Consider the following 27,972-nt stretch of genomic DNA (forward strand, 5'->3'; position numbering starts at 1 on the left):
CTACTTTCACCTGATTTACATCTAGAAAAATTCTGAATAATATTTTAAGTCAAATAAACTTAGAGTTTATTGGAATTTATGTACTAAAGAGTATTGAGTTTCTCCTTCCAATAACACAAGCTCTTGCAATAGAGATGCATTTCTGATTAATATTATTCCTATTTACCTTATATATCCTATTGCTCATCTAAATAGACTCTTTTTTAATGATATACTTTAACAACTAATTGTTGTTTTATAAGAAAGATATTTGTTTTCTTTATTTTGTAATTGGTCACTGTACAGAATTATTTGGTTTTGCTTTTCAAAATTCTACTTTACAAATGATTTAAAGTAAAATTGGGTTTTGTTCCTTTTGTTATGCAGTTCTATGAGTTTTATCAGATACAGATTCATGTAATCACCAAAACAACCAAGATACAGAAAACTTTCATTATGCCCCCAAACTCCTTCAGTGCTCTTTCTGCCTGCATGCTAAGTCTCTTCAGTCATGTCTGACTCTTTGTGACCCAATGAACTATAGCCTGCCAGGCTCCTCTGTTGATCAGATTCTCCAGGCAAGAATACTGGAGTGGGTTGCCATGCCTTTCTCTAGGGGATCTTCCCGATCCAGGGATCGAACCCTTGTCTCTTACATCTCCTGCATTGGCAGGCAGGTTCTTTACCACTAGCACCATCTGGGAAGCCCTAACCTACCTTTTATTTCTATTATTTTTTCTGTTAATCCTCTTATCTTTTCCAGGATAACACCAGTAATAATTATATACACTTTTCTCTTGTTTTAAACCAGGGCAAACATTTTGGATTTACTGAATCTTTGCAACTGTTATGTTGGTTAGCTTTTTTTTTTTTAAGTCATTTTCTTTATTTCTTTTTACACGAACAGAAATAGAACAAAAATATCTTAAAAACAAGGTTTCTTCTTCTTCTTTTTTTTTTTTTTTGTATTTCAAAGAGTGCAAGGACGGTGGTCAGTTAGGGAAGATTCTCTTGGGCTCTATTGCTAGTCTTATGAGGAATATAGGCTAGCTATGGTAATTGTGACAGTTCAAATCACTGAAGAAATTTGGAAAGAAGGTTGTGTTTGGAGAGCAAACTACAGATGAATGGTTGACCTTCAAGTAAGTATAGCCAGACCCTTAGTTATAGTTTAGGGTTGAGATTCCATAGCTAGCATCATCCTGAATTCTGTCATAAACATTTCAAAAAATAATGTTAATAATTATAATCACCTCTGCTATTCTTACTATCACATTTTATTCATCATTTCCTCTGTGCCAGGCATTCTGCTGAATGCTTTATGTTATGCTATATGTGTAATTTAATTCTTACACCATTCTTCTAGGCTATTGCAAGGTACCTGCCTTCACTTCTTCCAGTTACTTTGAGCTTTTCAACTTCTCCTTCCCCAGATTTCATCCACCTGAGTAGCAGCTATCATTATATTATTAGCCTGTACTAATTTTCAATGTCCCATCAGAAACTTTAATGCAGGATTCTTTCTTTATATGATTCTTCAACTTAGCAAGAGTATGCAGGTGACAAAATGCCTTAGTTCAAAAGAGAGATTTTCCAACATTGGGATATTGAACACTGGGGCATAAAGGTGAGAATATTTCTGTAATTAAAGGAGCAATGTTTTGCTCCTTAAATGATTGCTCAAAGGTCTTCTAAAGACCAGTCCCAGTTGTGGTTTTTCTCTAATGAAAACTGCTTCATCATGAATGTTAGTCCACACTAAATAGCAAAGATACACCCCACGGCTTTTCTTGCAACGTTGGGAAAAGTCAGCTCAACATTTTAATAACTCCCACTGCAAGCAGATTGTAGCGCTTAATCTGTGATCTTCCTATATGTCTCTGATTTTTAGTGGCTTTGATAGCAAGACTGGAGAAAATATATATACACACTTCTAGGCTTCTCATGCTTACTAAGGACTATGGTGATTCAGTAGGTTTGTGAATCTTGAAGGATATGGTATTTTTGTTTTCTGATGCACAGCTGGTAGATTAAAAGCCAGAAATAATATAAGGACCTTGAGAAGCAACTGTAATTCGTGTTACTCAGGTAGCAGACAATTTTCATTTAATAACTGTGTAAGTCAAAAATAATAGAGTAGTAAAGTATTTCACACACACACACATATACATATATATGAAGACATAAAGATGGGTGACTCAATTAATCAGGTATTAGAGAGGCCTTTAGAGTTCCTTCTGGACATAAAAGGAGGAAAAAAACTGACAACTGTTTATTTACTTACAGTGTGTATGTGTGTGTGCGTTAGTCGCTTCAGTCATGTCCGACTCTGCGACCCTATGGACTATAGCCCATCAGGCTCCTCTGTCCATGGGATTTCCCAGGCAATGAATACATAACGTATTCATTATATATGTATATACATCTAAATTAAGTATAATAATTTTTGTGTTCTCATGACTAATTACATCATTAAATCAGGGAAATAGAAGAAATATTCAAATATCTGAGACTGAGAAATTTTAAAGTCTTTAATATATCAAGATACTTAGATAATTTTTATAAGAAGTAATTTAACCTCAAAAAGATGAAATGATTTTGGAAGCCCATATCTTTTTCTAAATTGCTGAATTGATACTAGGATAATATTTTTACTGAAATTATTATTATTACTATTCATGAAATAAAACAAGCTAATTATTTCTAAGCAGTACTGAATTTTGAAAACTAGAGAATTATTGAATGTTGCCCAGGACATATGCTTAATGCTTTATAAAGACTAGCTTATTGAATTCTCATAGGTAAAGAGGTCAAATCTTAGAGAGGTTACCAAGGTATGAGCAAGGTCACCCAGCAGGTTAAGAACACTTTAACCCTCTTAACAACTTTTCCATAGTTCAGTTTTCAGATTTCTGAAATATTGTTCTCTGACAAATCTAAAATATTTATCAATACTGACAGGATAATTTGAATATTTGCAACTAAATGAGGATGAAGCCAGATTTTCTTCCAATATGGGAAAACAGAAGGTCACAGGAGATATTTGTAGAATTTGCAATCTGCTGTAAATCAAAAACTCAATTTTGAAAAATGATTCTGAGTCTTTAAATAATCTTTTTTTTTTCTTTCCTTTCAGTTGCCTCTGGTATCACTTTGACATACCATCATCAATGTGGGTTTTTTCATTTTCTTGCTTTGTTTGTCTTTGAGGATCTTACATGCTGGTACAACAAAAGCCTTGATACTCATCTTGTATCCATATATTTCCTGGATTTGGCCTAGAATTTTTCTTTCTTCTTTTTCTAGTCTAAAATATTAGCTTTGTTTGAGTAACATGTGGAAAAATAAAGGAGGGGTTTTCTCTTCCTTTTAAAAAAATGTTTCTATGAGATCATAAGATAAAAAACTTGAGAATAACTCATATGTTATAGGTATACATTTTGATCATCTGTAATTTTACAGAATTAAGAAATTAATCATTTATATATTAATAGTTAAAATAGTACTTATCAATCCTAGCAAAACAATATGAAAATGTATGAATGAAATTAGAAAGAGACTGGAATTTTTTGTAGCTGAGAAAACAGAAGTTTACTTAAAGGAAAAATGATTTATCATCCTCATAGGATAAGAAATAAGCTTCTTGAAATCACTACATTAAATCCAGTGTTTAACAATAGTGGATCAAACGTTAATTTCATTTTTTGGTGTAAGAGAAAACTTTGAGAGTTTCACCCCCATTAAAATTTTTATTTACCTTACTTGCTAAGTAGAACACAATCACTTAGTGTAATCTTCCTCTGTAACTATGGATTATGTAACTCCTTAGCCAGTATTCAGAAAAGAATATTTTTATATAGGTATGTGATGAGTATAATCCAGCATGTACTTGATGGTGATCAAATCAAGAAGTTTTCCATTTGTAGTGACATCTGACACAGATTGTTAAGTGGTTCCAAAAAGAAAAATATTTACTGAGATAGTTAGTGGTTAGATTTTTGGTAATCAAAATTCTAGTTAACTATTAACTGATATCATAACTCCTTCATATGTAATTGTAGAAGTGTTACATTTTCTAACTCTGTCATTGTGTATCATTTTGTCATCACAGACCGGAGCCTGCAGATCAATGGAGGAAGTCAACCATTCCAGAGTGTCTGAATTTGTGTTACTTGGACTTACTGATTCTCCTCAGCTCCAGATTTCCCTTTTTGTGATGTTTTCTGTTTTCTACTTAATGACCATGTTGGGCAATTGCGTGATTTTGCTCACAGTACTGTCCACCCCACACCTTCACTCCCCCATGTACTTCCTGCTCAGCAACCTGTCTCTCATTGACATGTGTCTGTCTTCCTTTGCCACTCCAAAGATGGTCATGGACTTCTTTGCTCAGCACAAGACCATCTCCTTTGAGGGATGCATTTCTCAGATCTTCTTTTTGCACCTCTTCACTGGGACTGAAATTGTGCTGCTCATCTCCATGTCTTTTGACAGGTACATTGCCATATGCAAACCTCTCCATTATTCATCAATTATGAGCCAAAGAGTATGTGCTGGGCTTGTGGCAACATCTTGGACAGTGGGCTTCTTGCATACAATGAGCCAGTTAGCTTTTACCCTCTATTTACCCTTTTGTGGTCCCAATGTTGTAGACAGTTTCTTCTGTGACCTTCCTTTGGTCATACAGCTGGCATGTATAGACATATATGTTCTTGGAATCCTCATGATTTCAACCAGTGGTGTGATTGCTCTTGCAAGTTTTCTGCTTTTGCTCACTTCCTACATCACTGTTCTGGTCACTATCAAGGACCACTCCTCCACTGGGTCATCTAAGGCTTTTTCCACCTGCACTGCACATTTCATAGTTGTGTTGATGTTCTTTGGGCCCTGCATATTTATCTATGTGTGGCCTTTCACAGACTTCCTGGTGGACAAAGTTCTCTCTGTTTTCTACACCATCTTTACCCCCTTTTTGAATCCACTTATCTATACTCTGAGAAACCAGGAAGTGAAAACAGCTGTGAAGAAGAAACTAAGTAACCAATATTTAAATCTTGGGAAAACTACTTCAATATATTTAGTACAATGAGCAGAGATCTCCTATCTGAGATTTAGTATCATCAGTTTTGTTTTCAGAACAATAGAAAATTAAAGTTAGAATCTTTCAAGTCATTTAGTCTAAATTCATGAAAATCAGAAGTTAAAATTGAGAAATATAAAGGATCATGCCTAAATGTTAGTGCAACATTTGCAAGTCTTTTGCAATTATGGATCCATTTGAAAATCTGTTGAAATGTATAGATTATTTTTATGGAAAAATGCATATATTATGAACTGAACATATATATTATATGTTATATATTATTATATTATATTATATTATATTCCTGAACTGTGAACATCAGTTCAAGAATTCATAGACTTATGAATTCTATAAACATACATGAGACTTAGAATTAGATCTTGGATCTGTCATTTCCTAGTTGTGTTATCCCGGGAGAGTCACTTTACTTCTTTATTCCTTTTTTTAATCTCTAACATGAGGATAGTAAATGTAATTGCCTTTGTAACTATTTTGTGGAAAATAGACAGCATGGTTTCTAAAAATGTCATTTCCTTTTTTCTTCTCACCAAGGTAGACATCTATCTAAAATGTACTTCATTTTTAGTAAGTATGTGCTTGAAGAACAATTGTATATGTCTAACCACTATTTGTCAAACACAAAACTTGATATTCAGTTTTAGGATGTCTGTAATATTGTGGCTTAAGATGTACAGCAGAAAAACAATAAAACACTTTCCAGTTTTCCATTGCTAAAAGGGGGTGGCATGGAAAAACTAGATAAAATTGCCTACTACTTTGAGATTTCGCTGAATAATGATATAACGTAAGGTTGCATCTCCTTGAGTTGACTGAGGTATATGAAAAGAGTTCAGGAAATAACTGTCATCATGGATTATGACAGTTTGTAAGTTCCAGGAGAAAAGCACAAGCCCTTGCCTTGCAAAGAAATAAGTGGCATTAATAGTTTCTCTCATTTATCTCAGACTTTTAATATTTTGACATGCTTCAACACAAACAAAGCCAAATATTTAATATCTGAAGTTAATTAGTGTACAGTTTAGGGACAAATGTAGCATTGGGACTAGGTATGAAATCACATTTTTAATTTGAAATACTGTTAATTTTAACCAAATCATAAATTCTTTGTTCTTGTTTCAAAGTCAGTTAGACAAATGAAAAAAGGTTAAGGTAGAAATATACTTTTGCCTCATATACATTCTTTAGCAAAAATTATCATCTTTATTTTTAAATATAAACCTCAGGTCTAAAACTTTCATTTTAATTCAATAATCATTTGTTGAGTATCTACTCTGCTTAAGGCCCTTGTTGGGTGCTGGAGATCCATTAAAGTACAAGATCTGTTTCTCTGTTTTTGAGGGACATATATTTAGCAATAGATAGGCTCCGTCTGTTGTAGGTTGAATTTCAGTCCAACCAGTTTATTTCTTGTGCAACCCTGAGCATGTATTTTTGATGTTTCTAAAACTCAATTTCTTCACCATAAAATGTGGACATTTTATGGTGTATTTAACCACTTGGGATGTTGTGAAAATCAAAACGCATATACATATAACCAGCAGTGCTTAGCACTCAAAAGGGTTAATGTATACTAACTAATCATACTATTATTGTTGCTGTTGTTTTAAACACGATTAAAATTTCAGGGTTACTGGAATATAAATAGTTGTGTTTACTTGAACTTAAAGCCATGGTTTTAATACTGTACTAGGATGTGTCAATTAACTTAATATTAACTAATGTTAAAATATTGGATTTGTGCCAATTATTAATCTTTGACGTATTTCTGTAAATAAAGTTGTCCCTTTACATCTATGTTTTTCAAAAGAAGTCTTTGCCAACAAAAGTCCGTCTAGTCAAGGCTATGGTTTTTCCAGTGGTCATGTATGGATGTGAGAGTTGGACGGTGAAGAAAGCTGAGAGCCGAAGAATTGATGCTTTTGAACTGTGGTGTTGGAGAAGACTCTTGAGAGTCCCTTGGACTGCAAGGAGATCCAATCAATCCATCCTAAAAGAGATCAATCCTGGGTGTTCATTGGAAGGTCTGATGTTGAAGCTGAAGCTCCAATACTTTGGCCACCTCATGCGAAGGGTTGACTCATTGGAAAAGACCCTAATGCTGAGTAGGATTGGGGGCGGGAGGAGAAGGGGACGACAGAGGATGAGATGGTTGGATGGCATCACCGACTCGATGAACATGGGTTTGAGTAGACTCCGGGAGTTGGTGATGGACAGAGAGGCCTGGCGTGCTGCAATTCATGGGGTCGCAGAGAGTCGGACACGACTGAGTGACTGAACTGAACTGAACTGAATATTTTAAATAAAAACATTAGATACAAAAATAAGTGTACTTATAAGATGTTACAATATCATTTAATAAAGTGGAAGATAAAAGTTGTAGATCAATTAAAAGGTGAAATAAAACCAACAGAAAAAATAGAAAACTAAAAAAAAAAATCCAATAGAGGACAGAATGAGTAGAAGAAATGAGCAAATACAGATAAAATAAGGGGCTTCCTTTGTGGCTCAGCTGGTAAAGAATCCACCTGCGATGTGGGAGACCTGGGTTTGATCCCTGGGTTGGGAAGATCTCCTGGAGAAGGGAAAGGTTACCCACTCCAGTATTCTGGCCTGGAGAATTCTTGGGGTCGCAAAGATAAAATAAATAGAAAAAAAAATAGCAAGATAGTAGGTATACAGTCATTTAAGTAATTACATGCGAATGATCTAAAGACTCCACTAAAAGACAGATATTGTCAGGATGAAGCACAAGCAAGAACCAGCTATTTGCTGTGTACAAGGAATCAACTTTAAATGTAAAGACATAGACTGCTTAAACTAAAAGGATGGAGAAAAGACATACAACGCAAACAGTAATAATAAGGGAACCAAAGAAATCACATCAATATCTGACTCTGAAGACTTCAGAACAAGGAATATTAGTGAGAATAAAGAGAGACATGCTGTGATAGTAAAGAGCTTAATCCATCAAGAAGGCATAATGATCCTATCTGCTCGTATCTGATTGATGAGCTTTCAATCAATACATTGAGCCAAACATTTCTTCTAAATTTATTTATTTGTTTGTTTGCTTTTGTGTAGCAGAGTTTTATTAAAGTAAGAAAAGGGACAGAGAAAGTTTCTGACATAGACATCAGAAGTGGGGCAGAGAATGCCCCCTTGCTAGTGCTAGTACGGAAGTTATATACTCTTAAAATTAGCTATTACAATAAGTCAAAAGAATGTCTCAAGGTTGTAAAGATCTTGCTGGACCCACTCCTATAATTTACATTTTAAGATAACAGGATTGGCCAGAAGATTTTCAGTTCAGTTCAGTTCAGTTCAGTCCCTCATTCATGTCCGACTCTTTGCGACCCCATGGACTGCAGTGTGCCAGGCTTCCCTGTCCATCGCCAACTCCCGAAGCTTACTCAAACTCATGTCCACTGAGTCGGTGATGCCAATCATCTCATCCTCTGTCGTCCCCTTCTCCTCTCATCTTCAATCATTGCTACCATCAAGGTCTTTTCAAATGAGTCAGTTCTTCTCATCAGGTGGCGAAAGTATTGGAGTTTCAGCTTCAACATCAATCCTTCCAATGAACACCCAGGACTGATCTCCTTTAGGATGGACTGGTTGGATCTCCTTGCAGTCCAAGGGACTCTCAAGAGTCTTCTCCAACACCACAGTTCAAAAGCATCAATTCTCCAGTGCTTAATTTGGGGGGCTTCCCTTTTAGCTCAGATGGTAAAGAATCCACCTGCAATGCAGGACACCCTGGTTCGATTCTTGGGTGGGGAAGGTCTGCTGGAGAAGGTATAGTTTACCCTCTCCAGTATTCTTGGGCTTCCCTGGTGGCTCAACTGATAAAGAATCTGCCTGCAATAATGGAGACCTGGATTCCATCCTTGGGTTGGGAAGATCCGCTGGAGAAGGGAAAGGCTACCTACTCCAGTTTTCTGGCCTGGAGAATTCCATGGACTGTATAGTCCATGGGGTCACAAAGAGTTGGACATTTTGGAGATGATAAATTTGTGGTTCATAGGTGTCTTGTGATACATTTTGGAATTTTAGAGGTGTATACTTAAGGCTCTTTCTTATAAAGGTGTAAAGTTACTTAAATGTATTAATCATCCAGCAGGAGACTCTAAGGAGAAAATGATTCCAAATGACAGAGTTTTGGAGATTATCTACAGGAAAAAGATATTAGAAAGGATAGATATCAAGGGTACTAGGAAGTACTTGTAAACAAAACATTTTGGAGTGCTTTAGATGCATGTGTCTGGGAAGAGATGAAGAATCAGTTTAGCTCTAATCATGAAATCAGAATGTTCCAAACTATGGAAGAGGCATCATGCTAGAGAAGAAAGGACATTAGGCAAGGGGTTAGAAAGTGGTATTGGTCAGTATCAACTGAATCAAACAATAATTCTTCGAGAGCTCTTTCAACCAATCTATAAATTTAAGATGTTGGACTAGTTGACTTTAGTGTCCACACTAATTTCAAAATTCTATGTTATAATAAGGAATTCCTTTCTTTATCATTTTATATTTGTCCTTTCTCCCGGGGGAAGAGAACATCATAGCTTCACTTAGTTTTGGTTTCCCTAAAAACTTGAACTAAAAAGTTTAAATTTCGGTAAAATTACTCAAAGTTTCTTTACTAAACTCTATTCAGCAGGATACAGTGTTTATATTATAAAAGATCTTCCCCTGCCTTTCCTTGAAACCAAGCACATGGCTCTTCTAGAGCTATTAACATACCAAGATGGTGCACTGTTGTGTAGTACACAGAGGCAAAAAATGGCTCCTCATCAATTTTTGACACTCCCAATGGCCCTGTTCTAAAACTCTCCTGAAGCAGCAATAGTTTTGTTAGGCTAGCTAACAAAACTCTTCATTGCTCTTCTTTCCACCATGTTACATTTTCTCCAATAGGACAAAATATTTCCATGAGTCCTCCTGCTTTGTCCATTTGTGAATCCTCAAGGTGATGTACTATAATCCTTGTGAGCAAACAAGCTCTCATGCAGTCAGCCCTAATGAATGTAATTTCTGTTATTACAAGTCTCTGTGTCTCCTGGTCACTACAGTCTAATGACGTCAAATCACTAATTAGCTTCTCACACTTGTGATGGTTTTTCTTATATCTATGTGTTGAACACAATGATACTTCAAAACGTAAATGGTGAAGACTGAAGTCTGTAAAGACATGGGTTCAGTGCATTTGCCCCCATCCAATGGATCCTGAAGAATGCTGTTTTTTCCTGGTAGGTACAAATATTTTTGTACCTAGAGGTACAAAATAGAGGCTATTCTAGAGGCTAGGCACTAGAAGGCCCACTCCAGTATTCTTGCCTGGAGAATCCCAGGGACGGGGGAGCCCAGTGGGCTGCCGTCTATGGGGTCGCACAGAGTCGGACACGACTGAAGCGACTTAGCAGCAGCAGCAGCAGGCACTAGAAGAGTGCTGTTTTTCCTCAGCCTTCTAATTCAGTGAGAACAGAAAACAAAGAGAAGCAATCATACTCTACTCTTTCAATCTTGGATTATTCTATGTCCATTTTGCTTATTATTGTAGTCCAAATATCTATATCTGAAAAGTAATAGACAGCTGTAATTCTTTGCTAAAACCAGGATAGATTTACTTTTTTTGATTGAATATGCTTTTACTTTAATACAACATTTTGCAATAATTTTTATAATGGAACTAACACATTTTGAAGATTATGCTTTCAAAAAGCAGAGAATTATAGAATAATAAAGATTAAGAGGGAGAGTTCTTATCCTTTTTTGAAAAGAAATGGTGCACCTTCATAGTGGTAAATTGCCTAAAATTGCAGTTATTTAGTGAGAGGTAGAATCAGAACATACATTTCAGTGATTCAGGCTACAACTTCTTGTATAGTCCATGATATCTTTGGACATCACCTACTGATTTGGGTTTCAGGCTATTTTAAAGCTTATAGTTTAGAATGGCTTTTGTTTCATGACAAAGAAATACTAATATAAATGAATTATGAAAATAAAATATCCTGCTGAATATATTGCCTACTTGTGAAAAAAGAAGATATGTCATAGATGATTACTATATTTTAGAATCTTACTACTATTATGATAAATTTACTACATGGTAAATTCATTATTGCACAAAATGTTTGATTCAAGTATTTGATGATTATATATCTCTGAGAAGCAGAGGAAAAGTTACCTGCACTTTGAATAAAGGGAAAGTAAGATAAGGGGAAGAAAAAGCCTAAATATTCCCTAAACATGGTTCTGATAAATGACACTATATTCTTGATATTTCAATATTTTTACAGACCCCAAATCATATAATAATCACTATCATTGGTGATGCTTCCTAAAAATATTCTTGCTAATTAAAAACAAAGTTTATGTGAAATTGTAGATTAATTTCACTAAGGGCTTCCCCTTGAGAACAGTGTTTGAATCCTTCAAAAATTTCATCTATTCTCTAGACCTGTCAGATGAGGTTAAGTTGAAAGAAAGCATTCTTCTAGAATATGTGGGTAAATAATTCTATACTTAAAGCCTCAGCAGAGACTAAAAACTAATTCTCTTCATGTATGGTTATTGACGTTTAATTGGTTTTAATTTCTGGAGGTCTTTGAAAGTCATTTATGCTAAATTCTTTGCAAAATTGTAAACTAGCAGGGTTTTTTTTTTTTTTTTTTTGGCATTTCTTCCTTTTTATCTATTGTTCTGTCTTTTAGATTCCTGACTGCTCCAAGTAGTCCCCCAGTTACTTAAGATCTACATTAGGACACAGCATACAGGTCGATGTCCCCTTAAACAGCCCATCCTGGCTACAGACATCTTGAGTCTATTTCCTACTTATTTAAAAGTAAACTTTTTAAAACTCATTTCTTCAAGGTCAGGTCTGTTTTCTTAGAAGATGTAGAAGTAACAACTAAATTTGATCCATGAATTAATGGCTGTAGATTATAAGCTTTCTCCATACTTTTCACTTCATCTTAGGTAAATGAAAGCATTTTGTCAATATCCTTTTGAAGATGATACACAAGCTTTGTCTCCACAGAGTTGGTTAAATCTCTGATCTGGATTTACATGGAGAAGGTAATGGCAGCAGAAATGTTGGAAAGCTTGTAAAAGATATATCTTTGACTGGTAGAGTTTGGTGTCCTCTGTAAACTATACTCAATTATTTCACTTCATCTACCAGTATTAAGTTCTGAGACAGACGTATTGGAGAAATAATTATTTGACAGAATTCATACAGAAGGGGACTGAGGGTCACTAGTACATCTTATATGCATCTTAATTTATCTTTAATTAATATAAGAAATGAAACATTGGCCTTTACATGAACACATCTACTAATTGGAACTCATTCTTAAATGAGACAGATAACACCATCTTTGAACAGTAAAATAATCTGAAAATAGTAATAATTAGTTATTCTGGTCTGAAACAATACATTATTCAGAACATTGGCCTATATTTCATCATTACAATTGATTAAAGATGTGTCACTGATGTAATTGTTTAAGAAACATTTTCAGTGTCTCCTTGAGAGCAACATCGTTTTCAATATTTGAGGATAATGAACCCTGAAAGACTAAATGTTCAGTGCCATATAGCTGCCCAATGACACCTGTGATTTTAGCATCAATTTTTTTTTATTCTAACAGCTTTATGTTTCCACTATAGTACAGTAGTTTTATTTGATGTAGAAAGACAGTCCAATTCCTCTAAAAAGGAATATTGTAAGGAGTGAAGGGAAATGAGGATCATCAACTTCTCTAAATGAAAAAAGGGATCATAAATATTAATAAATGAACTTCGGGGAGGCAAGTTATAAACCTAAATGATCTATCACAAGCTCATGGCATAGGGCCCTGGGGAAAATGGACAGTTATGTACTTAGAGAATAAATGAACTAAAAAGGAATGAACTTTATTAGAAGTAAAGGATTTATACTTAGAGTAATTAATTTAGTTTCTTTTGCTCACCACTTTGATCTTGTGTACTAAGCTCAGTTGTTGATTGAATCAGTTTTGCCAGTATTCTCTCTGGAAAGCAGTAGCCTTTCTTTTCCTGGGAACCCCAAGAAGCCAATGACAGTGAAGAATACAAGTATGCAGAAGACTCAATGGGAGGGTGACTCTTAGGATGATTGTCTCACATAATAGGTTTTATTTTAAATATGTCAGAATGTCTTCTCTACTCACAATGACTCCTGCTTCCCCTTTCTGTTCTAGCACCAAAAGATCTCCCTTGGAAGCTCCCTGTGCTTAAGATGGCTTTTTCTGATAGGGCATATATGAACCCCTATTTGCTGGTTTTGTTAGATATTAAATCCTGCCCTGTATCTAGGGATTCAGTGCAGGATTCATGTCAAGGGTTTAAGAGTCAGGGTGTTTTCCAGGGAGGATACATCAAGGTGGGTTTCTGGAGTTAACTTGCTAATACAAAACTTCCGAGAAATGATGAGGAGGGGAGAATGGCACTGAAGAGAATGTGGTGGCTCCTTAAATATAAAGTTGTTACCATGTGTAATTTTACTGGCCACCTGTTCTGACTTCAACCTCTACTTGTTAGCTTTCAAACAGCCTGGAATCATATGTTTTGACATAATCTGGGATAAAATGTGAATTAACTCTTTGGTAGATTTTCTAGAGAATTAAAGATTTGAAATATACAGGTGAGTCTCTGAACTTACTTCCTGGGGGTTGAAATTATTCATTATATACCCTGTCTTTATGTGTAAACCTTTCAGCAAAACTCAAAGAATGCTAGGCAATTTTTAACTATAATCTAAGAAGACATTAAGTTAAAAAATTGCAGATGAGTAAAAATTAGTAAAAGATACTCTTTCCCAAGACCTAATGTAGATGTAGAGAAAGATTCTTCAGAATCATATGCTTCATTACATTTAATCATTTAATTACACAACTTTTCCATGTCCTAGTTTTTTTAAAGTTAAAATAGTATAAAAGGGAGAAAGTTCTGATAAAACAGAATATAAAATAACTGAATAGAAAAGAAAAAATAATTTTCCTATGATACAAATTTCTTACTGATACTCTTATACAATATAATTTTTAAGCCCCGCCAAATCAAATAAAATATCAATCATAATTCAGTAATATGTCTATATTACTAACACCAATCACTGAGTTTAAAGAAGCTTAATATCTTTGGGAAATAACTGGGAGGAACTAACAGTATATTCCTTCATATAATAGAACTGCATGAAGAAACGAATCACAGCTCTAGGAAGACTTACAGTAAACTCTGGATCTTTAAGTTTTGCTGTGGTTTTGCGTTTTAGTTGAGATAATTTGTAACTCAATAGAGAAAGGAATAAGATTTAATTATTCAAGGCAATGAGTTCCTATGAGCTCTCTCACATAATGTAATGCCATCTTTTCTTCTCCTGTTTAATTTTTTGAACATGTATCACATACACTCAAAAGTACATGGAGCAGAAGTACATATCTTGATAAATTTTCACAAAGTGAATACTCCTATGTAACTATCAACCACATCAAGAAACAGAACATCACCAGCAGTTCAGAAGGCCCTTCCTATCCTTTCGGTCCCCATTTTCCCTTTAAGGATAATCATTATTGAAGCTTTTTCAAGCCTAGAGATTAGTTTCACCTATTTTTGAACTTTATTTTAAAAGGTTAGCACATTATACACCTCTTTGTATCTAACTGTCTTGGTCAACATTAAGTCTGTGAAATTATCTTCCTTTGTGTTAGCATTTCAAAAAGAATTTATGCCCTTTACTGAAGAAAAATGATTTAGTCTCTGTAGATTCTTAGACTGGATTTCTGTAATGTCAAAAAATTTTCAGATACTCAATTTCATTTTTAAATTAGTTTATTACATTTGTTAAATTTATGTAACTGGATATGCCAGTTGGTTGAACATCTCTCCCCTCCATACTTCTTGAAGAGTGTTGTTATGCTCTCTATATGATCTTTGATGATATGTGAAAACTTAGATACAAATATAAATAGAAACTAGAATCCTAGGCTATGAAGCAGAACTGGGAAATCAAACCTATGCTCAGTTCACTGATTGATATCTGTTTCCCTCACATTCAGGTGACTAAAGAGAAGTGCTTTCCAAAGTCAATGAATGAGACCAATCATTCTCAGGTGACTGAATTTGTGTTGCTGGGACTCTCTAATTCCCAGGAGCTAGAGCCTTTCTTGTTTCTCATATTTTCACTGCTCTACCTAGCAATACTGTTGGGCAATTTTCTCATCATCCTCACTGTGACCTCAGATTCCCGCCTTCATACCCCTATGTACTTTCTGCTCGCAAACCTCTCTTTTATAGATATATGTGTTGCCTCCTTTGCTACCCCCAAAATGTTTGCAGACTTTTTGGTTGAATGCAAGACTATTTCTTTTGATGCTTGTCTGGCCCAGATTTTTTTTGTTCATCTTTTCACTGGCAGTGAGATGGTGATTCTTGTATCCATGGCTTATGATCGCTATGTTGCTATATGCAAACCTCTTCACTACATGACAATCATGAACCGCCGTGTATGTATTATTCTTGTACTCATCTCCTGGTGTGTGGGTTTCATCCATACTACTAGCCAACTGGCATTTACTGTTAACTTGCCTTTTTGTGGGCCTAATCAAGTGGATAGCTTTTTCTGTGACCTCCCTCTGGTGACTAAGTTGGCCTGCATTGACACTTATGTTGTCAGCCTACTAATAGTTGCAGACAGTGGTTTTCTTTCTTTGAGTTCCTTCCTCCTGTTGGTTCTCTCCTACACTGTGATATTCATCACAGTTAGGAACCACTCCTCTGCTAGCATGGCCAAGGCCCGCTCCACATTGACTGCTCATATCACTGTGGTCACACTCTTCTTTGGACCATGCATCTTCATCTATGTGTGGCCCTTCAGCAGTTATTCAGTGGACAAAGTCCTTGCAGTGTTCTACACCATCTTTACTCCCATTTTAAACCCTGTTATCTATACTCTAAGGAATAAAGAAATGAAGGCAGCTATGTCAAAACTGAAGAGTCGCTATCTGAAGTCTGGCCAGGTTCTGCAGTCATAAGAAATATTGTATTTCTGGAAACAAAGTAAATTCACAGGACTGTTAACACTGTAGCTGTGTCTCTACATATTTACAAATGGAATCACTGTCATGTTAAAACCAATCATTTTAACCAGTGGGAAGCGTTGATTAAGTTGAAGTAAAGGTTAATGGTGATAATGAAAAATACAACAAACCTTAGCAATTTTCATCTTTTCTTCCTTCTAGTATGTTTACTTGTCTTTTTTACTTCCTTTCCTCCTTAATTTTTAAAATTTAAATTTGTTTTAAGATAAAGAGCCATTGACTGTGACGTACAATATCTTTAACTTTATAAAGTGTAAATACATCAGGCTTCCTTTGGGTGGAAAAAGTATTGTTTATACCACAAGGAACAGAATTATTTTTACTGTGTATAAATAAGGCAATGCATTGTTTTAAAACAACTTTTCAAAATTGGAAGAATAATGACGTGTACTTTCTGTTTTGCCGTTTTATGTTCATTCTCCTGCTATTGCAGGAGAATATTGTGAATACTGTTCTGACTCATTTGCTTGGTGACTTATCATTGGATTGTTAGTTTTCAAGGGGTTCCTCTACCAGCTCCATTTTTCCTTGTAAACTTCCCCAGTACCATGTTGTTTTGATTACTATAGCTTTGTAATATAAGAAAGGGAAGTGAAATTTATTGAAAGGAATAATGACAGAAAATGTTCCAAATACGAGGAGGAAAATGAACATCTATTCCCATGATACCTAAAGAACCCAAATAAGCTGAACATCAAGAGGTCTTCACTAACACATATTATAATCAAATTGTCAAAAGTTAAAGACAGAGAGAATTTTGAGAATGGCAAGAGAAAAGATACTCAAGACATAAAAGGGAATTCTTATAAGTCTATCTGCAGATTCCCCTGCAGAAACTTCGCAGACCAGGAAACAGTGAGACAATCTATTCAAAATACCGGAGAGAGAAAAGCTTCCAGTCAAGTTGACCTTATCCCTGACCATCTTGCTGAATGTCTCTCCACTCCATATTTAGGTATTTGTTCAGCCTCAGCATACATGAAAGTCAGTTTTAGAATTATTCATATATACTCATGGAGAAACAACTTTACCGACTATAGTACAGTGCTAATGTATAATTATTTTTATCTTTAACTTTAAACTTTCAGGTTAAAATTGGAATGCTTCAATTATGTAGGGTGGTTCCTTTTCCCCCTTCCTCCTTCAGTGCAGTTATGTCATACATTTCTAATACAGTTAGAGTTGTTTTTCAGATTCTGAATTCTAGGAGGGATGCCCTTACAATCTGGTTAATGTTTTGCTTGTTTGCTTATTTGTTTATGTTTGCTACTAAAATTAAACACTTATTTACAAGTCTATGAGTTTTGAAAAATTATGTATTTTTCAAAACTCATAGACTTGTAAATAAGTGTTTAATCCACCAGACTTGTAACATACAGAACAGTATGAGGGCCAATTTTAATGTAAAACATTCAAGACATAAAGAAAAGAATAGGGAAAAAATTTTAAATACATTTACCTTTCCTCCCATAGATATCAAATGTTGGTATTGTACCATAGCTGCTTCTGATCTTTAAAAGTATATGTAATATCACTGATCCAGTTGAAACAAGTTTCATCTTACTTTCTGACTATTTTTCTTATCTTCCATTCAAATACTACTCGGAATTTGGTGTTTATCACACCCCTGAATGTTTTGGAACATTAATTTAATAAATAAATGTCCATAATTATTTAAACCTGTGAAAATGTGATCATTTAAATTGTGTCATTTTTCAATCTACTTTCCCCCTCAATATTTCATTTTTAAACTTTCTTAATGTTCTTATATAAAATTCTATTTTAGTTGTTGGTAGTATGCCATTGTGTTAAAATATTATAAATTTTTCTCATTTATAAATACTTAGATTATCCTCTCATTTGAAAATATTTTAACAAATGACATTATGCATGTAACCTCATGCATGTAAAACTTTTACTAGAGTATACAGAAAACTGAGTTTGCTGAATGGTACAGAATCCCATCTTCCATTCTTTAAAAACAACCAGTTATAAATTACAGCATAATCTCTGAGGACAGTCAGGGATGTAACACATATAAAATATCTAAAATATGGTCTAATAGACTACAGGTGTATTTGTCAAGGAAATAGAAGATTTGTCATGGGGGAAAAATGAAAGCATCTTCAAATATCTGAAGAACAAATATGTTGAAGGAGTAGATTTCTTCAACTACAGGTAGTAGAACCAATTGAACATTATAACAACAAACTAAACTGTCTTGCAAAGTAGTGAGCTCCTTGTGACTGGAGAAAACCTTCCCCCAAATTGGCAATCATTTATAAGACTGTATGATGTCTTTAATGATAGTCAGAAAGTTGGGGGTCAAAAAGATTACTCACTAGGAGTTTGAGTGATAATCAAACAATATTTTGCTTTCATATGTACCACTTAGTTGGTTGAAGTTTTTTTTTCTTTCACATTCTGTTAAAATTATTATGTAAAATATAATTATTCCCACTGCAGGATGACTTCACAGTTCTATAAAGGGTGATATTTCACTTTTCCAATGAGATCAGTTTCCTGGCATCCTGGAAATATAAAATGTCTTATCTTAGGATACTGCAATTATATGGTTGAAAGAAAGAGGAGCAGAGCCTGCACTACGTTGGCACAGAACCTGAGAGGCTTAGCACATGTCAGTGCAAAGGCCAATTTAAAATCATGTCAAGAGTCTATTGAAAATGCATTCAACATGAAAATTCACAAGTTAATGGAAGTTTAGAATTAGAGTCTGAGAAACAAGGACTGGGAGAGTTACTAGAATGTGTAAGTATCATAAGTACATTTTGAACAGATTTGCTTGGAATAGAGAAATAAGTAGTAAGCTGTTTTCTAGATGCAAAATTGACAACTAGAATTCAGCAAAAGAAAGTCACTGTTGTCTCAAACTGGAAGCTCCATCTAGAAGAAGTAAATTCTTCTTCTTTTCTCTCTGCATATAACGTAAGACTCTCCTACTGCACTGGCTTTAGGGATAGCCCTGATAGGAATAGGATTACAATTTGACGAATTGAGGGAAGTATGTTATAACCATTATCTATGCCTTCTTTGCTCCTTTTACACTTTCCATTCAAAGGATATTTGGACACTAGTTAAGTCTATATTTACTGCCTATCAAAATTTACCTGGAATGATGACAGGAATTGTTGTCCTTTATTGCATTTTGCTTTTAATCTTATAGGAAAGTAAGTTTTATAAGATACATTATGGACAAGAAGAATTATGCATACTTATGTTCTCAGAGTTCTATTGATACATTCTAGAGAAAGATATTAATGTAAGACTAATTCCCTAAGTAGCAAACTTCACCTAAAACCAGGAGGGAAAATTTATTTTATGATGGCTTTGCAATCTGAAAATATTTTTATGCCTGAGATTTATTGGCTGTGAGAAAATATATAATTCATTAACTAAAATGCAACTGGACTTTCTAAGGAAATTCTAAGAAATTCTGAGTGATTTTTCTGAAATTCACATGTTCCACTACATAACTGCCTCTACATTTCTAATTTGAGAAATGAAAATAGCCTTGGAGATTATCTAGTCTATTTTCTGAGCTAATAAATGGAAGAAGATTATTTATCTATACTACTATGTGCCTATCTAGATCATCAAAAAAGAATGCAAGATATTACGTTGACTTGGTCTGTAACACTTGTGTTAGTAGGAAAGTTATTGTGGAGAGGGTAATACTAGTTACTTCTTTTGTTTTGAAAAGTAACTGGCATGAGACAAGTGCTCAGGGCTGGTGCAATGGGATGACCCAGAGGGATGGGATGGGGAGGGAGGTGGGAGGGGGGTTCAGGATGGGGAACACATGTACACCCATGGCTGATTCACATCAATGTATGGCAAAAACCACCACAATATTGTAATTAGTCTCCAACTAAAATAAATAAATTAATTTAAAAAGACAATTCTATTGGAAAGATGGATATTGTATGAAATTGGGAAGTTTCAGGAAATTTTTTAGAGATAAGACAATCTGTACAATAGATAATGAGTGATAACACTTCCTTGTGTAATATTATGAAACCTCAGGCTTTCTTCTCTCTTCAACTCCCATCCCTGCCCTTGTCCCTGTTCCCAAACCTTCTCTTTGAGTGTCTATTATGTTCAGCATACACATCTCTCATCACTCATTACTACAATCTCCTCATGTCAAATCCCCAATTAGTTTCTAATCATTGCAAAGTTTTTCCTTCTATCTGTATGCTGAGGGCAATAATGTTTCAGAGTGTAAATGGCTGGAGTGAAGTCTTAGAAGACTTGAAGTCTCTATTTTGGCCTTTATGCAAAGGCTTCTGCAAAATTTTGTTTCACTTGCCAAATGTAAATACTACAAGGCATAGCACAAGGAGGGAGTTATGCTGCCCGAGACTCTTGATTCAGCCAGAAGAGCGGAGAAGGCAATTTTTCTCTACCTTCCTCTTGGATCTTCTTAGGTTCTGTGCCCAACTTATCTATTAACAATTGTCTGAATACCTGACCCTGCAGAGTAATTAATGCCTAAATTTCTTTCATGAAACCATCATGATTTTACCTTTTCTTGTTTTAACAATATTCGTTCCAATCCCAAAGAAAGGCAATGCCAAAGAATGCTCAAACTACCACACAATTGCACTCATCTCACATGCTAGTAAAGTAATGCTCAAAATTCTCCAAGCCAGGCTTCAGCAATACGTGAACCGTGAACTTCCAGATGTTCAAGCTGGTTTTCGAGAAGGCAGAGGAACCAGAGATCAAATTGCCAATATCCGCTGGATCATCGAAAAAGCAAGAGAGTTCCAGAAAAACATCTATTTCTGCTTTATTGACTATTCCAAAGCCTTTGACTGTGTGGATCACAATCAACTGTGGAAAATTCTGAAAGAGATGGGAATACCAGACCATCTGACCTGTCTCTTGAGAAACCTGTATGCAGATCAGGAAGCAACAGTTAAAACTGGACATGGAACAACAGACTGGTTCCAAATAGGAAAAGGAGTACGTCAAGGCTGTATATTGTCACCCTGCTTATTTAACTTATATGCAGAGTACATCATGAGAAATGCTGGGCTGGAATAAACACAAGCTGGAATCAAGATTGCCGGGAGAAATATCAATAACCTGGGTGTTCACTGGAGGGACTGATGTTGAAGCTGAAACTCCAATACTTTGGCCACCTCATGCGAAGAGTTGACTCATTGAAAAAGACCTTAATGCTGGGTAGGATTGGGGGCAGGAGGAGAAGGGGACGACAGAGGATGAGATGGTTGGATGGCATCACTGACTCGATGGACATGGGTTTGGGTGAACTCCGGGAGTTGGTGATGGACAGGGAGGCCTGGCATGCTGCAACTCATGGGGTTGCAAAGAGCTGGACACAACTGAGCGACTGAACTGTTTCCATCAGTGTAACCAGTTACATTATTTTTTACATTTAAGCAATTTGCTCTCTGGGGATATTTTCAAATGCCAGAGAATCATAGGCTATTATGGTTAAAGAAGAATAGTTCTCAACTGTCTCCTTTTTTCAAAGAGAAACTGAGTAACTGAAAGGTTGTGTGATTTGCCTAAAGTTTGGTAAGATAGTGGAAAAGAAGTAGAAAAGATTTTATCCTAGGCTAATGCTCTGTCTATATCATATGATACCTTTGGACATCTTTTCTTGATGTGCCTTTTAGGCTATTTTAAAGCCTATAATTTAGAATGGTTTGCTTATTCAAGTCAAGAAAATGTTAGTAGATGTAAAATATATTTATAGCTACTAGATATAGTTATTAGATATAAATAACTAATGAAAGTAAACCTGCTATGTACTTAATTGTGAAAAAAAGTGTACCCGAGTGACTTTCACTTTCACTTTCACTTTCCTATATGATACCTGTGTTTGAGAATATTATCACTAATGTTTCCATGCATGTGTGCTCAGTCATGTCCAAGTCTTTGCAACTCTATGGACTGTAGCCCTCCAGGCTCCTCTGTCCATGGGATTTTCCAGGCAAGAATACTGGAGTGGGTTGCCATTTCCTTCTCAGGGGATCTTCCTAATCCAGGGACCAAACCCACGTCTCCTACATTGGCCGGCAGGTTCTTTACTGCTTGAATCATCGGAGAAGCTCCACTAATATGGTTAAACCTACTATATTGTTAGAGGATAAAATGTCTGATTCAATTATATGAAGATCATACATATCTCTGAGGAGGGAAAAATTAATCTGTACTTTAACATTAAGGAGAGTAAGAAAAGAAGGAAGAAGTCTAAAATTTTTCTAAGCATTATTTTGAGAAAATGACTAAATTTCCAGACAATTCAGAAACTTTACAGAATCTAAATTTCATGGCAATAACTATAATTAATTGTGCTTCCAAAAAAAATTTAGAGTGCATTTGATTAATATTTCTGACTAAAATTTTTTCTGATCAGAAAAAGAAGCCTTACATGAAAAATTTATATCTGGAATATTTTGAGTTCCTCCTGGATATCAATGTTTTAACTATTGGATTAATTCCATTCATATCTCTGGAGGCTATGTTGGAAGGTCACATTTCCCAAGGATATGTGGCTGGAATGTAGGTCAGGAGTCAATCTTCTTTATGTGACCTTTAGTGAAGTTTTATTGACTTTAATTTCTAGAAGTCTCTACAAATTGCTGTGATTGCCAACATATTTCCTTATTTACTGCTATCATGAAGAAGAGCAATGTAGCAACAACTAGGCTAAATTCTATGCAACATTTGCAAATTAATTTTCAGTGCTTCTTTGCTTCTTTTTACTACCTCTTTCACCATGCTCAGATTCCTAAGAGCTCCAAGTGCTCCCCCAGCTACGAAGGGCTTCCATCAGGATATAGCATCCAGCCCTGTCCCACATCCTTGGAGACAAGTCCATCCCAGGTACAGGCACTGTGCCTCCTACCTCCTTTAGAAGTAAAGCTCTTTTATGGCTCATCATCTGAGGGCTATGTCAGTTTTTCTTGGTAACTTGTGCCTGACAACTAAATCCTTTCTAAGACTTAATGACCATAGATAAAGATGTGTGCACACTCCTCATTTTATCTTAGACAAAAGGCAGAATTTTATTTGTGTCTTTTTGAGGACCATACAACAATGAGGGACCAGGAAGGGAGGTGAGCATGGAAAAAGTAGACAGCCACGAAAGTTTCTGATAGCCTTTCTAACTCTAACTGTGAGCTGGTAGAGTTTATTGGCATCTGTAAATTATACTCATGCCTACTTTATCTTACCTATCAGGCATAATATTTCAGCAATAAAAAGTATTGGAGAGAGGCTTTATTTCATAAGATTTAGGAAAAGGAGGAATCTGCAAGCCACCTAGCAAAAACTCCTATGATTGCATTAATTCACTCTAAAGCATCAAAAAAAAAAAAAAAAAAAGAATTTATGTGAGCCCATCCAGTAGAGTAAACCTGTTCTTTGAAAAGTTATATAACACCATCCTTGAACAGGCATTATTGTCAGAAAGAAAATACTCTGATATGAAATAACACATTATTAAGAATGCTCACATATGCATGGTTTTTACATTAAAGACTTATCATTTATAAATTTTTTTCTTTTAACAAACATTTTCAGTGTCTCTTTCAGGATAACATTATTTTCAATGTTTTATTTCTGAGAATAATGAGCCCTAAACAGTTAAATGACTTGCTCAATGTCATACAGCTGCCTGATGACACAGTTGTGATCTTAACCTAGAATATTTTCCCAATAGATTTAAGTTTCCATTATAGTATAGTATTTTATTGGGTATAAAAATAGTGTCTTTTTATTAAGTGATAAAACTATTCCTGTTTCATTTAATAAAAAATGTACTGGAGACTGATAGAAAAAGAAGTTCCATCACCTTCTTTAAAAGGAGTAAGGATTATAATATTAGTAAAGAATCTTCAGGAGGGAAAGTTTTAAATCTAACTGCTCTATCATCACCATCCTACCTAGCTCAGTATTCTGGGAAAAATGGACAATTAAATTATTATAAAACAAGTTTATTAAAAATAAGAATGGATTTATATTGCAAAAAACTTAGAGCTTTGTTTGCCCAAAATCTTCACCCTACATTCTTAAGAATGGAGGTATTGATTTAAGATCTTTTCTGAGGTAAATGAGCTACTCTGTAACAGAAGAGGAAATAGATATAATCTATATGTTGTTTATTCTTCACAGGTGTTTTCCCCCTTTGGAGCAAAGATGAGAAAGCTAAACTTATAGCCCACTATCATAAGAGAAAAAACTGAAAAGATAAAAAATATTCATTTATTATGCAAATCTCAATGATTTGTGACATAAAATATACAATCATCTTCCACTAATGCTGAATTGTGAAAGATAGTTTCTGAAGAAGCCAGTGCCCCAAACTATCTTACTAGCAATGAGAAAAGAATTTTAACTGTTACAGCAGGAGGAGGTTTTTACAACCCACAAGGGAAAGAAAAAGAAAGTCCCCTTTTCTTCTGGACATCCTACGAAGCCACTCAACTGAATCAAAATCAGACCATTACTAGCAATTCAAAAGCCCCTCCAATGCTTCCTCCTGTCCCTTTAATCCCATCAAGGAAAACTGCTATCCTAACTTCAAATACTATAGATTTGCTCGTCTGTCTTTAAACTTCATTTAAATAGAGTAATAGAGCATTTACTCTTTTGTGTCTAATGTCTTTTGCACATTAATTTTGTGAAAATCTATTTCCTTCTGGTAGCAGTTCACACATTTTTTTCTTTTTAAGAGTTCTTACTTTATTTTGTGAAGAAAAAATGACATTTTGTCTCTGTAGATAATAATTGTGGATTTCTGTGATATATAAACAACTTTTCAGATATTTATTTGTAACATTCACTTGTAAATCTCATTTGCAAATTAGCTTATTTAACTTACTAAACTTAAGCAGTTAATGAATCAATTGGTTGAAATTCTCTCCACGAAACTCCCAACCACCACCCTCCTCTTCTAGAAAACTTTTGGCTTAATATCCCATCCTGACTCTGTTCTCCTTTTTGATTGCTAGAGCACTCTCTATTTAGACATGTGTGAGGTCTAACAGGTACATTTGAGTAGAAACTAGACTCTCTAACTGAACTGGAAAATTAAACCATAATTAGTTCATTCACTGATTTCTATTTCTCTCCTATTCAAGTGACTGAAGAGAAGTCCTTTGCAAAGTCAATGAACGAGACAAATCATTCTCGGATGACCGAATTCATGTTGCTGGGATTATCTAGTTCCCAGGAGCTCCAACCTTTCTTGTTTCTCATATGTTCACTGCCCTACCTAGCAATACTACTGGGAAACTTTCTCATCATCTTCACTGTAACCTCAGATTCCTGTCTTCATACCTCTATGTACTTTTTGCTCGCAAACCTCTCTCTTATAGATATGTGTTGCCTCCTTTGCTACCCCCAAAATGATTGCAGACTTTCCAGTTGAACGCTAGACTATTTCTTTTGAAGCCTGCCTGGCCCAGATTTTATTTGTTCATCTATTTGCTGGCGGTGAAATGGTGCTCCTTGTATCCATGGCTTATGACCGTTATGTTGCTATATGAAAACCTTTCCACTACACGAGAATCATGAGCTGGCGTGTGTGTATTACTCTGGTCCTCATTCCATGGTGTGTGGGTTTCATCCATACTACTAGCCAGCTGGCATTTACTGTTAACTTGCCTTTTTGTGGGCCTAATCAAGTGGATGGTTTTTTCTGTGACCTCCCTTTAGTGACCAAACTGGCCTGCACAGACATTTATGTTATCAGTTTACTAATAGTTGCAGACAGTGGCTTTCTTTCTTTGAGTTCCTTCCTCCTGTTGGTTGTCTATTACACTGTGATACTCATCACAGTTAGGAACCACTCCTCTGTTGGCACGGCCAAGTCCTGCTCCACACTGACTGCTCATATCACTGTGGTCATTTTATTCTTTGGACCATGCATCTTCATCAATGTGTGGCCCTTCAGTGGTTATTCAGTAGACAAAGTCCTTGCAGTGTTCTACACCATCTTTACTCCCATTTTAAACCCTGTTATCTATACTCTAAGGAATAAAGAAATGAAGCCAGCTATGTCAAAACTGAAGAGTCGGTATCTAAAGTCTGGCCGGGACTTCTTATGACTTTCTGCAGTCATAAGAAATGTTCTTTTCCTAGAAACAAAGTAAATTTATAGAACTGTTATTACTACTGTAGCCTGTGGCTAGACATTTACAAATTGAATATCTGTGATATTAAAGCAAATCATTTTGACCAATGAGGAGGACTGATTAACTTGAATTAAAGAGTAATGATGATAAAAAAGACATTAAATGAATTTTGCTTATTTTTATACTTTCTTCCTCCAAATATGTGCTTTTATTTCTTTTTTTTCTAATTCTATTTCTTTTTTTTCTTTCGTTTTTTATAATTCTATTTCCTACTTTTTATTTAACCTCTTCAAGATATAGCCTTTGAAAACATTGAGAATGGAATTTATGTTTAAGTGGTAATTAAGCTGTATTTTTCCCTCTCAAAATAGTACTGCTCAGATGCCAATTTTAATTAAGTAAATAATAGGTACATAACACTTTATCATAGAGATAATACATCTATTTGCATATATAATGTATGATATACTTAAGTAAGAATGCATTTCTTACTGTACTATGTAACTGACAGCATGAAGACAATTCTGATTGTCCAGTAAGGTGTAAAATGGCCTGGTTATACAGCAGAAGGCATTTATATTCAACACTTTCACAAATCCTTCTTCAATGTTGTTGCTTAATATACATTATTTATGGAAAACCATTCAGAGGATAAATTACCAGTGTGTTCTGTGTCTGGTTGTCTTAATTTCTGTTTAATACTGATAAAATAATCTGGAGAATTTCAGAGATGAATTATAATTCTCTACCTCTTGTCTTCACAATGATGAGAGACTGACTCTAAGATAAAACACACTCTCTCCCTCAGGTCTTCATGATTCCTGTATTTTCAGATAGGAGTGAAAGTCATTCAGTCATGCCCAACTCTTTGCAACTGCGTGGACTATGCAGTTCATGGAATTCTCTTGGCCAGAACACTGGAGTGGGTAGCCTTTCCCTTCTCCAGGGGATCTTTCCAACCCAGGGATCGAACCCAGGTTTCCCACATTGCGGGTGGATTCTTTATCAGCTGAGCCACAATGGAAGCCGAAGAATACTGGAATGGGTAGACTTTCCCTTCTCCAGCGGATCTTCCTGTCCCTGGAATCGAACCAGGGTGTCCTGCATTGTAGGTGGATTCTTTACCAACTGAGCTGTCAAGGAAGCCCTTCAGATAGGTAGGGTAGTTTTCAAATAGATACTTGGTAGAAACTATCATATTTCTATGTGGACTTTTTCTTTAGTTAACATCTTATTTTTTATATCGCCTAATGCATGTCCAGAAAATGACAGAATCCTATTTCAAGGCCTTAGGAATAGTCATGAATTTATCCCTCCCCAGTCACTGACAAAATCAATATTTTTTTTAGGATTTCCTACTATATGCTATTTTGGGTTTTTCCTCTTGTATTGTATTCAACACTTCTCCTATATTTCATACTGTGTTTGATTCCACTGTATGTTATAATGTTAACGGACTATTTTCTAGTCTTACCCTTTAGAGTCTCCGAATGGGATCCTATGTTCAATATTCCTGAAATAATTTCTTTTTAAATTTCTGAGCCCAATGATAGTAAGTAAATTTATTATGGACATAATAAAATAAAAAAATAAGTCAAATTTGCATGAGTGTGTAAGTAAGAGAAAAAAA

At 35.2% G+C, this 27,972-nt stretch overlaps 3 protein-coding genes and 1 pseudogene across 3 annotated transcripts in view; 3 read left to right on the top strand and 1 right to left on the bottom strand.

Annotated features, from left to right (window-relative positions):
* Positions 1-27,972, bottom strand: part of LOC145512684 (olfactory receptor 11H6-like) — a 364,468-nt gene that overhangs the window by 182,625 nt on the left and 153,871 nt on the right. The gene's annotated exons all lie outside the window — the stretch shown is intronic.
* LOC145512689 (olfactory receptor 4K2-like) lies at positions 865-5,068 on the top strand. The gene has a single exon (XM_081506978.1). The coding sequence runs from the start codon at positions 4,109-4,111 to the stop codon at positions 5,066-5,068; it is 960 nt and encodes a 319-aa protein (XP_081363104.1). The 5' UTR covers positions 865-4,108.
* On the top strand, positions 11,749-17,418 carry LOC145512683 (olfactory receptor 4K15). Its single transcript, XM_081506970.1, has one exon. It carries the CDS (start codon positions 15,097-15,099, stop codon positions 16,138-16,140), a length of 1,044 nt encoding a protein of 347 aa, XP_081363096.1. The 5' UTR covers positions 11,749-15,096; the 3' UTR covers positions 16,141-17,418.
* On the top strand, positions 25,310-26,360 carry LOC145512708 (olfactory receptor 4K15-like; annotated as a pseudogene).

The sequence above is a fragment of the Giraffa tippelskirchi genome, chromosome 7 (genome assembly GCF_054371585.1).
Source record: "Giraffa tippelskirchi isolate mGirTip1 chromosome 7, T2T-mGirTip1v1.2.pri, whole genome shotgun sequence".
NCBI lineage: Eukaryota > Metazoa > Chordata > Mammalia > Artiodactyla > Giraffidae > Giraffa > Giraffa tippelskirchi.

Coding starts and splice junctions, on each gene's coding strand:
- LOC145512689 (XM_081506978.1), top strand. CDS start 4,109: ATGGAGGAAGTCAACCATTCCAGAGTGTCTGAATTTGTGTTACTTGGA.
- LOC145512683 (XM_081506970.1), top strand. CDS start 15,097: ATGAAGCAGAACTGGGAAATCAAACCTATGCTCAGTTCACTGATTGAT.